The following is an 18,861-nucleotide window of genomic DNA, read 5'->3' on the forward strand; positions in this document are numbered from 1 at the left end:
TTGACCACCCCAGAGGCCTCACAACAGTCAGAGCATACAGAATTTGTCTTTTGGAGGACTAACTTATTTCACTTAGCACAATGTTCTTGAGGTTCATCTGTTCAGTAACATGTTTATTGATGCCTAAATATCATTTATGTTCCAATCATTTCCTGGAAAAGATTTTCAATTCCCATTAGCTAAAAGAAAAATATTCAAGGTAAGGAAAAGATACACTCTCTAGTAATGCCACATTCCAGGAAATTGGGGAGTGGACCATATTGCTATATTGTGTGATATGTGTACAGCACAAGCATGTGAAGCCACAAACACCACTCATGACTGTGCACACTCAAGAGATGGAGTGCTTGCACATAATGACACAGTGTAATTGAGTCATATTAAAGAAAACAAACTTGGCCTGGGGATGTAGTTCAGTTGGAGTTTTTGCCTGGCACACACAAGGCCCAGAGTTTGCTCCCAGCACCACATAAACCAAGAGTGGTGGTGAATGCCTGTAATCTCAGTGTTTAGAGGTGGAGGCAGGAGAATCACAGAAGTTCCAGTTTATCCTCAGCTACATGTCTCCCTTCCCTCCATACAAAACAAAAAGAATGTGAATGAATTTAAATTTCCTTAAACTATAAACATGGTATTAATTTAATTTGAAGGACAATCTTTAAATCATTAAGATTTAACTACCACAAAGATCAATATTTTTTTTTTTGGTTTTTCGAGACAACCAAAGATCAATATTTTAATTCTAGTAAATTGTGAATTTCTCCCCATGCTATTATTTTCCCCTAAATCTTATCTAAAAATAGTATAACTGCCTTGGTTTCTTTCTTCCATCACATAATTAGGAAATATTTTTTTTTCTTCCATCACATAGTTAGGAAAAACAAAGTTGAAATTGGCTGCTTAAAACAAGATCTGAACAATGACAAAGGCCAGGGGCATATCAATATGGGTAGGAGAAATCAAAATTGGCCTTATCCCTAGATAAGAGCTACAGGCAGCTAACAACTACCGAGAGTGGGAGAACGAGTCTTCCCAAGAGATATGCACCCCAAATGGTTATCCAACCCCAGTGGTCAGTTTTGTACACACACACACACACACACACACACACACACACACACACACACACACACACACTAAGACACTAAACAGCCCAGCAGGGCAGTGGTGGCGCACGCCTTTAATCCCAGCACTTGGGAGGCAGAGCCGGGCGGATCTCTGTGAGTTCAAGGCCAGCCTGGTCTACAGAGCAAGATCCAGGATAGCCAGGACTACCCAGAGAAACCTTGTCTCAGGAAAAAAAAAAAAAAAAAAAAACAAAGACAGAAAAACCCGACACTAAACAGATCGAGCAGGCTTGGCCATTATCGGAGAAATCATTAGTTGGAACTTCTAGCTCAACTTGCCTTGTTTTTTGTTTTTTTAAAGATGTATTTATGTTTATTTTATTTTATGTGTATGGGTGTTTTTGTCTGCATGTATGTATGTATGTATGTATGTATGTATGTATGTATGTATGTATATATACCATTTTTGTGCCTGGTGCTCCCTGGGGCTAGAAGACAACATCAGATTCCCTGGAACTGAAGTTATAGACAGCTGTGACTGAATGCTGGGATTCAAACCCAGTCCTCTGGAAGTCCAGCCAGTACTCTTAACCAGTGAGCCAACTGTCCAGCTTTGCCTTAATTTCTTTAATCTGAATTTTTAATTAAAAAGTAAAATTTGTATATCTGTGGTACAGAGCACATTTTGTGTACTATGGAATGGCTAAATCAGGCAAATTAGAACATGTATAATACCATATGCTTATCATTTTCACATACTGAAAACATTTAAGATCCATTTTCTCAGCAGTTTTCAGGGTCACTGTACCACTGTGCTGTGTAATGGGGCTCCTACCTTGGCTCTTCTGTGTTGCCTCCAAGCATTTCCCACCTTCCTTCCTCACCCCTGGCCTACCCTTCATCAACCACCTTGCTCTTCTACATACCCAAGTCAGCAAGTTGAACTAGAAGTTTCAACTAATGGAAAGATGTCATTTGTCCAATAATGGCCAAGCATCATCTCCAGCAGCAATCTAATGAATCTGTTTAGTGTTTTAGCATGTGTGTGCATATACATATATATATATGCACATATATACGCACATACATATATACATACGTACATATACACACATATATTTACACATACATGACTGACCACTGGGGTTGGATAACCATTTGGCGTGCATGTCTCTGGGGAAGACAGATTTGCCCTCCTGTGTCATTTTTACCCACTGGGGTTGGTAACCATTTGGCGTGCATGCCTCTGGGGAAGACTGATTTGCCCTCCTGTGTCATTTTCACTCCAGCTTCTCTAGGTCTATCTTTATTGTGTGAAAAACTGAATTTCCTATCTTTAAAATTTGTATTTATTTATTTAATTGTATGTGTATGCAGGTATACATATGTACTACCACAGGCTGGTGTGGAGGTCAAAGGTTCTCTACTCTTCCTATGTGGAGCCCAGGGATCAACTCAGATCATCATGTCCCTTTACCAATGAACCATCTTACCTGCCCCTGACTTTTTGAGGCTAAATAGCATTCCATTGTGCGTATACAGTTTACTCATTCATCTGCTGATGAGCATTTTGGTTGATATCATATCTCGACTACTAGGAATAATGCTTCAATAGTGTGAGGGGCAGACATCTCTTATATAGGCTGGGTTACACCTGAGTGTATATCTAAGAGCAGAGTTGTTGGGTTATATTGTCCTCCACAATGGCTGTGCTAATCTTCCTCCACATTCTCATTATTTTGATAGTGACAATTTTAATAGATGTGAGTTGGAATCTCATCAATCTCATCATAGTTTTAATTTGCATTTCCCTAATAGTGGCATTGAATATTTTATTGTATTGTATATTTTTCAATATACCCATTGACTACTTGCTTTCTTTTCTTTTCTTTTCTTTTTTTGTTTTTTTAAAGACAGTGTCTTATGTATTCCTGGCTTGCTCTGAGCTCACTATGTAGCCAAGAAAGTTTTCTAACTTCTGATTCTCCTGCCTCCATTTTTCAAGTGTGTACCACTATGCCCAGTTTTATGTGGTCCTGAGATCTAACCAGGACTAGATGAGTACTCTACTAACTGAGTTAGTTACAGTACTCTGCTAATTTTTGACTCTAGTGATAAACAATCTGGCTCTCAATCCCTAGTCAGATGCATGTTTGCAAGTATTTTTGCTTATTCTGAAGGTTATCTACTCATCCTGTTGGTGATTTCTTTTGCCGTGCAGGTTTTCAGTGTGATGTAATCGCCATGTTTATTCTGGCTTCTATTGCTCTGCTCTTGGGTCATATCCATTTGGGTGCAGATGGTGTGCTTACCTACCACTCCAGATTTTGCCGGGTTGCCACCTCACATGTTTTCTGTTTCTTTGAGCATGGTGCCAGCTTCCATTCAGCAGCTGAACTTTCTGTAGTACCACCCACTGGGCTAATGATGTTAGTCAGGATAAACACTCTCCTTTCAAGATGCCTTCAATCCATGTTTATCCTGCAGGTACACACACCGAAAATTCCTGTTGACTCATCCCCCCAGTCCCTCCTGCCCTGGAATCGTCCAGGAAATATTTCCCCTTTCACATAATTGCAGTGGGAATGATGACTTTATTCCTTTGACCTCACTTGTCTGGCCCTAATTAATTACCTCCAGAGTGGCCACTGAGCCAATATGAGCCAATGAATTTTTGTTGATGGGAAAAACAAAGTCCTTCTGATTTATCCTTGGATGCGGGTGTGGTTTTACACACCTTTAATCTTAGCACCTAAGAAGCAGTGGCAGGCAGATCTCTGCAAGTTCAAGGCCAACCTGATCAACATAGCAAGTTCCAAGCCAACCAAGGCTATACGGTTAGATATGTCTAAAAAAACAAAACAAAACCCCAAAGATAGGCTGATACCGACATTTCCCACTCTGTGGCTTTAAGGAAGTAGAAACAAGCCAGGTTACAGGTTGCAAGTTGAGCCTTGTATAGGATAGTTAATACATGCCAGACACTGTTCTGAACTGAGATCACTACCTATGAACTTACTAAATCTTAACCTTTGAGGTAGGCTGGAGATACTGTTAATTATCACCCCAATGCTATTGCCAGAGCGATGGAGAGCGGTCCAGATGGCCCTCAGCCTTCTGATCCCATTATTTCCTTGAGATTCCAGCTGTCTTCCTATAACTAGGTCATGAGAGGTATTTGGGTCACCTCACAATACACTCCCTTCTATTTTTGCTGAGGCTAACTCCAAACAATGATATACTAGATCTGAACTTCTGTTTTTCACTTGTTTAACACAAAAGTAGTATGACCTTTTGCCAGTACTTGAAGGACATGTAGTCCACCAATTCCACTATAATTCTTGGCCACAGCAGGTGTCACAAATATAATAATAAAACTCAGAAACCAAAGCAAAGAATACAGCACAGTAAATTTACTTTGAAGTTACCTTTCCATGAATTTAGACCACCATTTTTAGAATAGACACCAATATATGGATATAATCTGTGTTTTATATTATCTTTAAAGTAGACCTAAGATGGAATGTCAAGAAATAGAAATTATAAAGGGGAAAATAATTCCAAAGTGTGAGAAGAGCGAAAGAATTTAAATGGGGCTAGCAAGGTGGCATCTGCACACCTGAGCTTGATCCCCACATGAGACTGAAGCCCACATGGCGGAAGGAGAGAGCTGGCTGTAAGTTGTACTACCATCTCACATGCCCACATGCACAAAACAAAATAAATAAAGGTTAAAAAAAATTAAAGAATTTAAGGACAGACTGGAGAGATGGCTTACTACTCTTCCAGAGGACCAGAGCTTGATTTCCAGTACTCACATCAGGCAGCTCACAACTGCCTCTAACTCCAGCTCTGGGGTATCTGATGCCCTCTTCTTGCCTCCACAGGCACTTGTATGCACATGTGTATGCACACATAGCTGCAGACATATACATATACATGAAAATAATTTTTAAAAATTTAAGGACATTTTGCTTGTTAATTTTTTTCCCCACAGCTGAGGACTGAACCCAGGGCCTTGCTAGGCAAATGCTCTACCACTCAGCTAAATCCCCAACCATAATTTTTGTATGGTTTTTTTAATTTTTTAATGTACTGTCATTGTATTGTCCTAATGTTCACTTAACTAAAGAAAGGAAAAGTAAGGATTGGCATTTGAAGAAGGCCCTAGAACACTTGAGGTTTTTTTGATGACTAACTCCCTCCCTATTTTCTTGCAGATGTCATCAGAAACGCTACCCATTCACTCTACCCACTGCCAGCATCATCATATGCTTTCATAATGAAGAATTTCACACCTTGCTTAGAACAGTGTCTAGTGTGATGAATCTCACTCCACACCACTTCCTTGAAGAAATAATTTTGGTTGATGACATGAGTGAAATTGGTGAGACAAACATTGACTGTCTATTTGGAAGGTGGCATTTTTCTCTAGTGATACTTGAGATTTGTTTTTGTATTGGGGAAATGGTCTCATGTAGTCCAGGCTAGCCCCATCTTGAACTCCTGACCCTCTTGCCTCTACCTTCAATGTGCTGAATTCATGAGCATGCTTCATCATGCATGACTTGGTACTTGTATGTTTTACACAGAGAATGTTTCTGGTAGCTGTTGAGGGAAATGCCAAAAATGATGCACTCATTGCTTATGGTGGGAAAGATTGACTCAGACCCTTTCATGATGGGTCCATGAAGTCAGCACAAGGGGTTCCCTTGACTTTAGGGATCACTTCAGAAAGAAGTGCCATCTAAATGGAAGAGGATAGATGGATCCAGATCCTGTCATGATGGGTCCATGAAGTCAGCACAGAGGCTTGCCTTGTCTTTAGGGATCACTTCAGAAAGAAGTGCCATCTAAATGGAAGAGGACAGGTAGGCTAGGGTTGCTCAAATGGCCAGGAAGAAAATGTTTTAGATAAAAGAAATGGCACTTTAAAGGCATAAAATGAGACAAAACAGGGTGAGCATGAAACACTTCTGCATTTTATGAAGTTTATGTATGAGTGCAGAGTTGGAAGGATTCAGGGAAAGGCATAAAGCTGGAGTTATTTAAAAGGGACTACTCATGAAAGGCACTTTTGGAATTTTATCTCAAGAACACGGGGAGCTATGTCTATGTGGCTCAGCTGGTAGAGTATTTTGCCTAACATATATAAAGCCTTGGATTCAATTCACAACACTGCATAAACTGGGTGTGGTGGTGTGCACCTCCAATCCCAGCACCAAGGAAGTGGAAGTAGAGGATTAGGAGATCAAGGTTATCCTTGGCTACAAAGTAAGTTCAAAGCCAATCTGAGCTATAGGAGAACATTCTGAACAGCTACCCTGTTCAAAAATAAGTAATGAATGAATGGATGAATATGGAGAGCTTAATAGGGAGATGACCTAAGCTAGGTACTTCACAAGAAAGAACTCAACCAACTGCAAGTAAGTAACAATTCCTCTATGCTTACTTTTTAGGATAGAATAAGGATACTAGAACAAAGTCTAGTTACCCATGCTTAGACTTTGAAATTGATTGTCTGTTTACAACTGAGTGTCAACCTTAGGCAAGCTAGGAGTGCCTGGATAATGATGTCAATACTGGATAGATTTCAGGCCTGCAAAGTCACCCAACCCACTAAGAAGCTAGTCTATGATGAACTTGAAAGACAAAAAGGTATGCTGAGAAGAAAAGATATTCCAGGAAGGCCACCCTGTGGAAGTGACACTAGGTTGCTCTGGGTATAACCCAAGCTAATGTTACTGTGTTTGGAAGTTATATGATATGGGCCAGATGCCTATCACATAACATTTCCATAGCAATCATCACCAACTGAGTCTTGTACATGGGATGGGTGCTTCTTCCTTCCCTCATACTACCTTATCTGCTCAGTAGAGCTGAGCTGTCTATAGCTTGCTGGGCAGGAAATCTCAGTAAAGCTGGGTGCAGGGTGCAGATGTGCCTACTGGCCAGAAGAATTCTGCTTTCTTACTCAGAAGTTCACAAATCCCACAGTCAGCATGCAGTTCCAGGAGTGATCATGTCTGCCAGCCTTTCAGCATAGCACCAAGAGTCTAGAGACATGGTGGTCTCTTGTCAGTTTGACAAGGTGTCTTGAGCAACAAACACTGATCTGAGACCAGGGTGCCAACAAGACCAGGTTGTTGGTAACAGCATTCTTTCTGTTTTTTAGATTGATGCCCTTTTGCTCCATCCTCTTTGGATCAAGTGAGCTCTTGGGTCTCTTCATATAAGTCCCATTCATGGGGATTCCATTCTCATGATCTAATACTTCCCAAATCCCTACTCCTAGATGATATCACATTGGTGGTTTTGACATATGCATTTGGAGCTGGTGAACACAAACATTCAGTCCATGATCTCTAATGACCTGCTTATATATACATCTTGTATTTTAGTTCCCTTAAAAAGAGACCAAGAGGGTCACTACTGGTGTCCAGGACCCCAAGTGTGCTGCCAGAACAGTCATCTCTTCCATTCCTTGACATCAGCCTTGGACTCATACAGAACTGCAAACACAGGACACGGGGTGCTATGTTCCAATGGAACTCAAGATCAATATATTCCTTACACTAATTTAGAATGACTTCATCATGAATTGTATAACAAATTTTGAACTGAAACCTGTCTTTCCTGAACATGGCCACAGACAATGCCAATGGGATTCCTTAGCTTGAGGGAATGGGTGCAGGTGGCTCTTGAACTTGCTTGGTTTGATAATTCACCTTCAAGCCACTACAAAATTAGAAGCAAAATTAATCACAGTACAACTTGTGTAGTTAGTAGTAAAATCAGGTTATACCAAAAGCCTTATAACCTACACTTTTTCTACTAAATTTTAATAAGGATGTGGTAAAGCAGAGACATGCCACTAAAAGCACAAAAATTATACAGTTTGATTATAAACCACTTTTCTTGTGGATATGAGGCTAACCAGGGCCACATTAAAATCTGTGCAGTAGTGGGCTTTTAGAAATTGGTCATAATGACAATGTTTGAATTACTATAGTTGCAGTTTATAAATTGTCAAATGTCAAATATTTTTTCAGATGATTTGAAAGAAATATTGGACTATCAGCTGGAACTTTTTCGTGGGAAGATTAAATTAATAAGAAACAAAAAGAGAGAGGGTTTCATTAGATCAAGGATGATTGGTGCCTCCCGCGCTTCAGGTATGAATATTATTCTAGGCCAGGAGCCGGTGTGTTAATGACTTTTCTTGTGCTGTCACTAAGTAGGAAAGGGTTCATGTGGCTCACAGTATTAAGGTACACAGCCTGACTTTGCAAGACAGATATGGTAGACTTCAGTTGATCCCAGGGACCTGAAGCCATAAAAAGCAAAACTTAGAATAATGGGAATGACTGTCTAAAAACAGCAAACTCCTGTCCTCCTGTTATAGGTGTGGACTAGACTCCAGATGGCACCCTCTGAGATTTCCAGGTTCTCGTGTCTTGAAACAAAGAAGCAGAGGTCAAATTTAGGCATCATTTCTCAGGTGCCATCACTGTTGTTTTGTTTGTTTGAGGCAGGTTCTCTCACCGACCTGGAACTCATCAAGTAGACTGGACTAGCTGGCTAGCATACCTCAGGGATTTACCTGTTTCCAACTCCCCAGTGCTAGTATATAGCGGCAATTAACAAGGCAATTCCACGCATTTTATCTGGTAATTAAAAGACATTTATTTCAGGGGTAACTTACAACCAATAAAGGGTCGTTACAGGATCTGGGAGAGATGAGGTGTAGTCCAGTGTGGTTCTCTGGAGATCTCTGACTTGGTCTGCAATCCAGTATCCAGGATCATGAGGAGCCAAGAGAGTAAGCATGTATGCATCTTGGGTCTTAAGGGGTCTCCTCTTGGCATGTCCCAGGGGCAGGTCACAGGTAGGTGTAGCAGTTACTTGCTGTCACCTAGGGGTAGTGCTTCGAGGTCAAAGCTGGAATAGCTACCCACTAGACTAGGATTATAAGAACAGGTCACCAAGCCCAGATAGTTTAGTTTTGTTTTGTTTTCTTAATGTAGGTAACAGGGATTAAACTTAGGTTCTCATGCTTGTAAGCACGTTAATGATTGAGCCAGCTCTCCAGTCTCCTGAAAGGATCTTTGAGAATGAAAGCTCTTCTCAGGTCTATCGACTCTGCTAGAGTTTTCTGTAAGCCATCCTCGAACCTGCAGCTCTCTAGCCTCCTAAGAACACTCACAGTACATGGGGGTCTCACCTTTTGGACAAAATAAAACATGCATTTCTCATTTCCCTCAATGCAACTGAGGAACCAGCATACAGTAAATAGTCAATGAATACTCATTGCATCCAGCTTGCATTTGGACTGAATATCTTTACCCTAGGGGACCTTGCTGGCTAGTTTTATGTCAACTTGACAACACAAGAGTCATCAGAGAGAAGGGAGCCTCAACTGAGAAAATGCCTCCATAAGGGCTGTAGACAAGCCTGTAGAGCATTTTCTTAATTAGTGATTGATGTAGGAGAGCTTAGTCCATTGAGAATGGCACGACCTCTAGGTTGGTGGTCATGGGTTCTATAAGAGCAGGCTAAGCAAGCCATGAGAAACAAGCCGGTATAAGCAGTACTCCTGCATCCAGGTTCTTGATCTGTTTGAATCCTGTCCTGACTTCCTTCAATGATGGACTATGATGTGGAAGTGTAAGCCAAATAAATCCTTTCCTCCCCAAGTTGCTTTTGGTCATGATATTTTATTACAGCAACAGTAACCCTAAGACAAGAACCAACGTTAGTCTGCTCCTGCCTTCACAGGGGACATCCTGGTATTCTTGGATAGCCACTGTGAGGTGAATAAAGTCTGGCTGGAGCCCTTACTGCATGCCATTGCTAAGGACCACAAAACGGTGGTGTGCCCTCTGATGGATGTCATTGATGAAACAACACTGAATTATATAGCGGCACCCATTGTAAGGGGAGCTTTTGACTGGAACCTGGGCTTTAGATGGGACAGTGTTTTCTCATATGAGCTGGACGGCCCAGAAGAACGAAGTAAACCCATCCGGTGAGATTCCTCTTGTTTGGGGGATTGTAAGTGAAAAGTCAAAGTTTTGTTTTGCCACTCTTTCCTTTCTTCTTTTCCTTCCTTCCTTCCTTTCTTCTTGTTTCTTTTTCTCTTTCCTTTCTCCCTTCCTTTCTTAGCAGGGTTTCTATATGTGGCCCTGGCTGTTAGTATCAATCCACATGAATCTATTTAATGGGTAATAGGGATTTATTAAGATATAAATTCAGCCAGACATGGCGGCACACGCCTTTAATCCCAGCATGTGCCACTATGCCCAGCTTGCCACTTGTTTCTTAAAGTACTGAGTTTGTTTCAAATGACACTGTGCCTTAGGCCACACCACATTCAAGAAGCTACCATGGCTGGTGAATGCTGCCTGATTTCCAATGCCCACTGTGTGTGTGTGTGTGTGTGTGTGTGTGTGTGTGTGTGTGTGTGTGTGTGTGTGTGTACGTGTGTGTGTGTGCGTGTGTGTGTGTACGTGTGCGTGTGTGTGTGTGTGCGTGTGTGCGTGTGCGTGTGTGTGCGTGTGTGTGTTTGCATGAAGTGTGCTCATAAGTCTCTGTGTGCATGTGGAGGTCAATCTCAGGTGTTGTTCCTTGGAGCTGTCTACCTTGGTTTTTGAGACAGAGTCTCTTACTGACCTAGAACTCACTAAGTATGCTAGAATTGCTGGCCAACAGGCCCCAGGGACCTGCCTCTTTCCATACCCTCAACACTAAGATTTCCAGTGTATGCCACCATGCTCAGATTTTTTAATGGGTTCTGGGGATCAAACTCCTGTCCTCACGACTGCAAACCAGGCACTTCACTGACTGAGCATCTTAGCCCTCAGCATCTTTCTTTCAGCTGCAGGAAGAAGCTGTCTGGTGATCAACGAGCAAACTGGCATGGTTAGGAAGTGTGGACATCTTTGCCCCAGTGTTTCCAGGTGTGACTTCCTGGGTTGAGAGGAACACAACTCTCCTAGTTCATTTGTCTTGGAAACTGTGTTTGTAAATGTGAACATAAGGTGACCACATCTGGAGAGGCTTCCTGAAGGCTAGGTCTACATTTCCTGGAAACTCTGATATGAGATGCTCCCCAGACCAGGCAGCTGCATTTTCTAACCCTGTAGTGGAACTGTGTGGCCTGACAGTCATGTTTACACTTCCTTACTTGTGAGTTCTAGAGGGCAATACTCTGAAGTGACGAGAATCAAATGCCTATAAAGTTACCCACTTCATGTGGATTGCCATCTCCTGGGCTTCTTCTGGTATTACTGGACATGACACCATGTCAAGGAACACACCCAGAAGCTTGCTGTCCCCTGCTCTGCTTCTCAGACACCATCCCTGCAGACCTTTGTTCTCTCCCTTCCCCTCCTCATTGTCCTCCTCTAGCTGACAGCCCAGTGGCTACATCCCACCACACTGCAGCCATACATCTGCGGGGCTTTGGTACCAAACCATTTCCACCCTCTGTGTGCCTTGTTCCTTCCACGGAGCTGATGTACTCTGTCAAAATTGAGCGATAGAAACCAGTGTGCCGTGCCTCATCCATGGACCACAGTCCATGACACCACAGTCCTGTTCTCATTCACCCTCTTCTCCCTAACCTTGATTGTATTCCTTAGCCTATACTGTCTGGCCACACCTGGACATGCTACTCTCGAGAAGCAGTCTTGACTCATAACTCAAGGATGGAATTAAAACAACTAAGGAAGTAGAAGGGATAGTTGTGAAATTACATAGTAGTTTACGGAAGACCCCTCTGGAATATTATGCAGTTTTGTATGTGATCACATAGCAACAGCCATCTTCCAGCACTCCACTGTCCGCTTCCAACCCCAGAGATTGCCCAGCCTCAGGAAGCCTGTTCTCAACAAAAACTTTACATTACACCTGCCTATTCCCTGGCTGTCCCCACAGATCAGGTTTTCTCAGCCTGTGATTGGGACTACAAAGGACAGATCACCTGCTGGCTCCCTTTCCCACCCATTCAGATGATTGTGAAGCTAGACTAGATTCTCTGCTCTTGAATATGCACAGAGCAGTGAAGAGGGCAGGCAGGTAGCAGCATGGTATCACACAATGCTACTGCAAGGGGGCGCTTAGATGCTCCGAGCTTGCTGGCTGTCTATAATCATGGTCTTCTGGTGGACCAGTGTGCCAGAGAGGACTCCTGCCACCCAGTGCTCCAATGGGGACATGCATCACCCAGTGCAGCAGACAAGAATGGTCCTATGAGAATACAGACAAGCTGCTTTCTCAATAAAAACAAACACAGCTTTACTTTCTTTTCTTTTCTAATTGGAAATAGGTTCTTTTCTCACACAATACATCCTGACTACAGTTTCCCCTCTCTCCACTCCTCCCAACTCTTCCCTTCCCCCAAGATCCACTCCCCTCACCTCTGTTTCCTCTTCAGAAAAGGCCACCAAGAGATGACAGCCAAACAGGACAAAACAAGACGCAATAAGACAAGGCAAAAGCCCTAATTATCAAGGCTGGACAAAGTAACCCCACAGGGGAAAAAAAGAGTCCCAAGAGCAGGCAAATGCAAAGGACCTTGTGCAGCCTCATGCAGCCCAGTGCTTGCCGCTTCAGTCTCTGTGCACCCGTGTGCCCTGCTTAATTGATTCAGTGAGCCATGGTCTCCGGGTGTCTTCTATTCCCTCTGACTCCTACAGTCTTTTCTCCCCCTCCTCTTTGAGGTTCCCTGATCAGAGACCTCCAATTTAGACTCTCTCTCTGCATCATGTCTGGCTGTGGATCTCTGTACCCACACACATCTGCTGCCTGAACAAGTCTCTCTGATGACGACTGGACTAGGCACTGATCTACGAGTACAGCAGAATATCACTAGGAGTCTTTTTTTTTTTCCGGTTGTGTTTGGTTCTACTTTAGGACTCTGGGCTCCCTCTCGTGGCATGGACTTCAAGCTAAACCAGATATTTGTTTGGCTTCTCCCACAAGTTCTGGGCCACCATTGTCCCAGCACATCTTGCAGGCAGGACAGATTGGTTGAGGGTTTTGTAGCTGGTTGGTGTCTAGGTTTCTCTTTCCGTAGCCTGCAGAGTACCTTCTCACATCAAAGAGACTAGAACACAGGGGTGAAGGCTCCATGCAGGCACTAGCTCAACCTCTCTACACTCAACTAGCTGTGTGGATGTTGTCCTTGGCAATGTCCCCCACCCCCACGGTCAGATTTTAGAAAGCAACCTGTAGTTGGAGTTTTCTCCAGACCCTCCTGGGCCCGCAGCTGCTCAGATCTAAATAAACACACAGAGACATATTACTTATAAACTGTATGGCCCTGGCAGGCTTCTTGCTATCTAGTCCTTATATCTTAAATTAACTCATTTCTATTAATCTATAAGTTGTCACGTGGCTTACCAGTACTTTTACATCATGCTTCCTCTGTGTCTGGCTGGTGACTCCTGACTCAGCCTGTTCCCAGAATTTTTTTCTCTGTTTGTCCCACCTATATTATACTTTCTGCTTGGCTACTGGCCAATCAGCATTTTATTTATCAATCAATCAGAGCAACACATTCACAGCATACAGAAAGACATCCCCAGTACTCCCCCCCCCCCATTTTTTTTAGGTTTTAACTTTAACATAGTAAAATTACATATAACAAAACAATTATCAAGCAAGAATTACAGTTACAATATCTAGTCTATTTATAATATCTAGTCTATTTGTATTTGACAAAATTAAAGAAGATATCCTATCCTATATTTGTGAGTCTAAGGTTTCACATCTAACTTATCTTTTGTCATAACTAAGGAAATTATAACTAGTCTAAGGATATGTTGCTTTGGAAAGGAGGCTCTGCTTTTGTTTCCACAGAAAGCAAGAGGCTATGGATTTGTTTCCGATTAAGATACATCAGGTTTGACCAGCCAAGACCCCCTGAAAGGTCTCCGATGACACCATGGCCCAGATGATCCAACATCCAGAACAGTTTCAAGGCAACTGACACAGACGATACACCCTCACAGACTACTCCATAATCCTAAAATTTTCTTTGTGTCCCCATAAGAATACAGTGCCCTCATCCAGAAGAAAGTAGTATGAGAATCTATGCCCAAATTCCAAAAATATTGCTTATGAATGTTTATTTTTATTTAAAACGGGTTGATTATAAATGCAATCTCTTTCTAAAGAAGAAAAGGGGATAGTATAGATATCATAAGATAAAAGGGTAGATTAACGAACCTACTTGTAAAGAGCAACAACTTGTTTAAAAATATTTTACATTGCTATGGATTTTAGTTTATTGATACAAGTTTAAACTTAATTTTGTTACACTGTATATATATTTCTACTCTCATTGGAGGTATTATGTTTATGTAACTCATTTAGATTGTAATGGATAATTTGAAAATATAGATTAATAATTAGTCTTCTATGATAGTCAAACTTAGAGTCATGTTAAGTTTTCTAGGTATACATAGATATAATTCAATTAGGTAGGTGATCTTCAAACACTTCAAAGACCTACAGAATACAGCATTTAAAATGTTTTAAAAATTTAGACTTCCTGGACAGTGAGACATGTCTGCTCCTGGCAGCACCGATTTACTTCAGAGAGGAGGATGGGCATTGAAGACACTCTATATGGAATTTATCTTCTTCTTGGCAAAAATAGCCATTTGGGCAAGAAACTGTTCTTGCCTGGAGTGCTTGACTGACTGGAAATGCAGGACCCATAGGAAGGTGACCACTAAACTTTGCTTGGCAAAATGGTCCTTCAGGTTCCTGCTTCGCAGAGGAAACTGCCAGACATTCTACAGGACACAGAGGAACTTTGAATGACTGTCCAGGCTGCCAGCTGTCTCTGTCTACTTTCTTAAGACTCCTGAAAGTTGCTTGCATCCTTCTCCCATTTCTCAGGTAATATTATATCCTTCTGAGGTCTCTGATGTAATCAAAGACTAGTTAGTTATAATTTCCTTAGTTATGATAAAAGATAAGTTAGATATGAAACTTTAGACTCACAAATATAGGATAGATAAGATATCCTCTTTAATTTTGCCAAATACAAATAGACTAGATATTATAACCATAATTCTTGCTTGATAACTGTTTTGTTATATTTAATTTTACTATGTTAAAGTTAAAACCTTTCTTTTTAAAAAAAGAAAAGGGGAAGTGCTGGGGATGTCCTTCTGTATGCTGTGAATGTGTTGCTCTGATTGATTGATAAATAAAATGCTGATTGGCCAGTAGCCAAGCAGGAAGTATAGGGTAGGCGGGATAAGCAGAGAGGAGAAATCTGGGAGGTAGAAGGCTGAGTCAGGAGATGCTGCCAGCCGCCGCCGCCATGAGAAGTAAGATGTAAAGTACTAGTAAGCCACAAGCCACGTGACAACTTATAGATTAATAGATATGGGTTAATTTAAGATATATGAACTAGATAGCAAGAAGCCTGCCAGGGCCATACAGTTTATAAATAATATAAGTCTCTGAGTGTTTACTTGGGTCTGAGTGGCTGTGGGCCCTGGCAGGACTGGAGAAATCTCCAACTACAGCAACCCTCTGTCCTAGCATCAGCCTGCTCTCCATGGGACCCTCTCAGCCAAAAACTCAATGCAATCCAGTCCCACCACTGGAAGCCTTCCTTGCCTGACTATAAAAGATGGCCAGTTCAGACTCTATATCTTCCATTACAGCCCTAGATATGCCTCCAAACTCCAGCTGTCTCTCCCTGTACCCTCTCCTTCCACTATGTGACCCCCTAATCCCTCCCACCAGTATCCCCACCTGCCTCTAGTCCACCCATAAGATCTATTATTTCCCCTTCCCAGGGAGATCCATACATCCCCCCTAGAACCTTCCTTTTTACCTAATCTCTCTGGGTCTATGGATTGTAGCTTGACTATCATTTACTTAACAGCTAATATAAACTTATTAGTAAATACATACATATTTTTCTTTCTGTGGCTGAGTTACCTCACTCAGGATAATTTTTTCTAGTTGCATTCATTTGCCTGCAAATTTCATGATGTCATTTTTTTAACAGCTGAGTAATACTCCATTGTATAAATATACCACATTTTCTTTATCCATTCTTCATTTGGTTGAAGGGCATCTAGGTTGTTTCCAGTTTCTGGTTATTATGAATAAAGTTGCAATGAACATAGTTGAGCAAGTATTCTTGTGGTAGGATGGAGTGTCCTTTGGGTGTATACCTAGGAGTGGGTCTGGAGGTAGATTGATTCCCAATTTTTTGAGGAACCACCACACTGATTTCCATAGTGGCTGTACAAGTTTATACTCCTACCAGCAATGGAGGAGCATTCCCCTTGCTCTACATCTTTTCCAGCATGAGCTGTCAGTTTTGTTATTGATCTTAGCCATTCTGACAGGTGTAAGATGGAATCTCAAAGTAGTTTTGATTTGCATTTCCCTGTGGGCTAAGGATGTTGAACATTTCTTTAAGCGTTTCTCAGCCATTTGAGATTCCTCTATTAAGAATTCTCTGTTTAGGTTTGTACCCATTTTTCAATTGGATTATTTTTTTATAACTAATTTCTTGAGTTCTTTACATAGTTTGGATATTTGGCCTCTATCGGATGTAGAATTGACAACAATCCTTTCCCATTCTGTAGGCCGCCTCTTTGTCTGATTGATGGTACCTTACACAAGCTTTTCAGTTTCATGAGGTCCCATTTATTAATTATTGATCTTAGTGCCTGCACTACAACTTTACTTTCTTTGACCTCACTTCCTGTCAACTGCCTGGCCTTTCTCTTTTGTGTTACAGACACTAGAAAGAGTTGTATATCTGCTTGAACTTTGGTGTTTTAAGCTCATGTCAGTAAGAATTTGTCACCTCTTGTGGCTAAAACTTGTGACCTTCATCCCAATGTCCAGTTTAGAGTTTCCTGCTGGTGTATCTCACCCACTGACCACCTCTTCCCTTTGCATACACCCATCCCCTGGCCCCCTCCCACTTTGCTGTGTCTCCTCCCCATCCTCTCGGTTAAGCATCATCCCTCTGCTCTGCAAGTTGCTTTCGCCTTGAAGTGCCCAGGGCCTCGCCCTTGTTCCTCACTCTACTTCTGCCTGCCCGCAGACTTATTCTTAATCCACCTTACACTTATGACTCCTGCAATAGTTAATACAGATTTTGAACTTGACTAAGGTCCTGGAACTTGAAGTCACTGCCAGGCTTGCTAGGATTGGAAGCCCTGTCATCAGAGTATCTGTCATCAGTGTCCATCTCTGACTCTGACTCCAATGCAACATGCAAATCCTGTATGACATTCACATGCATGAGATTCTTCACTTTTCCAGATGCTCCTAACACTTTACACATCTTTCACCATTGCTTTGTAAACACTTTTGTTAGGGCAGCAAGCTGACTCAGCAAGAAAAGACATTTTCCAACAAGCCTGACAACCCAAGTTTGATTCCTGGGACCCACATGGACCCACATGAAAGAACTGACTCCTACAAGTTGTCCTCTGGCTTCCACACACACACATGCATGGCACACAGGTACCTATACAATACTGTTTTGCATCTATACAACTTTAAAACTCCCTTCTCTGTTACATTAAATATACACACACAAAATAAATCAATTAATGTTAAAAAATCTTGACTATGAACTTAACAGGATCTAGATTCACCATACCTCTGGGTATGCCTATAAAGGTGCGTCTTGATTGTTAATTGAAGTGGAAAGCCCCTATGCAAGTGTGATTGGAACCATCCCATGGGCTGGAGTCCTGGACTGAATTAAAACAGAAGCTAGCTGAGCACCAGCATCTCCCTCTCTGTCCTGAGGGTACAATTGGACCAAAGCCTCCTCCTCCATCACCATGATCTCTCCACCCGGGCCCTGTGAGCTGAACCAACCCATTCTAAGTTGCTTTTGCCAGGTACTCTGTCACAGCAGTGAGAAGAGAAACCAACAGGACTCCCAAATCCACGCACAGCCTCCAGGAGTCCAGGCTCACTCTCCAGTGGCACCCGCCGCCTGCTTGGCCTTCCCACTGGGATGCTGAATGCATGCCTCACATTGGCCTGAATGTTAAGCTTCCCATAAAACCAAGACTTCTCATCTCTGTGGACCACGACTCCATCTGCCACGTGGAAAAGCCCTAGTGTCAACCCAGATTCCTGTCATCTTCCCATATCCTTGTCCTATTCATCAGTAAATCTGTTAAGTCCATCCTCAAGCTAAACTGGACATCCTGTTCACTGTCATCTCATTACTCCCTTTGCCAGGGTACAATCCCTACTCATCATTTCTCTCCAGGATTACTATGATGACTTCTAACTGGCAGCACTTAGGGGGAAGAGAGAGACAGATCTCCATGAGTTCCAGGCCAGTGTACTGCATATAGTGAGGCCATCTTAAAAAAAAAAAAAAAAAGAAGACAGGATCTAAGGGTAAACTGGGACAGCTGCCAGCAGTGTTTAATTGAAAAAAAGATTACACCTTTTACACTCTATAGTTACACATAGGATTAAAGGGGAGACAAGGGGCGTGTGAGCTGGGGTGTGGCTTGAGATCAGGGGTAGAGGAATCTAGCATTGATCTTGACAATAGGCACCAGTCATGTGTTAATGGAAGGACCACAAGCTCCTCTTGCCAGAGATAAGGAGAATGACTGCCTTATAAAGCAGGAACTTTCCTCAAGCCCCCAAGGGAATGGAGACCCTTTCCAAATGTTTGACCTTGGGAAAAGGACTTCTTCTGGGGAGCAGACACTATACTACAGTTTCTTAGTCTTACTATATGGGCCTGTTCCCCTCATAAGGA

General features: G+C 42.1%; 2 protein-coding genes across 2 annotated transcripts in view; one reads left to right on the forward strand and one right to left on the reverse strand.

The window, feature by feature from the left end:
- Prkag2 (protein kinase AMP-activated non-catalytic subunit gamma 2) overlaps positions 1-18,861 on the reverse strand; it is a 393,524-nt gene that overhangs the window by 354,176 nt on the left and 20,487 nt on the right. The window lies entirely within an intron of this gene.
- The window catches only part of Galntl5 (polypeptide N-acetylgalactosaminyltransferase like 5), a 44,447-nt gene that overhangs the window by 6,680 nt on the left and 18,906 nt on the right, over positions 1-18,861 (forward strand). Inside the window, exons 3-5 of the mRNA XM_052719497.1 lie at positions 5,288-5,454; positions 8,120-8,242; positions 9,846-10,095. Coding sequence (XP_052575457.1) covers positions 5,288-5,454; positions 8,120-8,242; positions 9,846-10,095 — 540 coding nt within the window. The remainder of the gene's footprint in view (positions 1-5,287; positions 5,455-8,119; positions 8,243-9,845; positions 10,096-18,861) is intronic.

Source organism: Peromyscus californicus, unplaced genomic scaffold (genome assembly GCF_007827085.1).
Source record: "Peromyscus californicus insignis strain IS unplaced genomic scaffold, ASM782708v3 Scaffold_6__1_contigs__length_162567912, whole genome shotgun sequence".
Taxonomy (NCBI): Eukaryota; Metazoa; Chordata; class Mammalia; order Rodentia; family Cricetidae; genus Peromyscus; species Peromyscus californicus.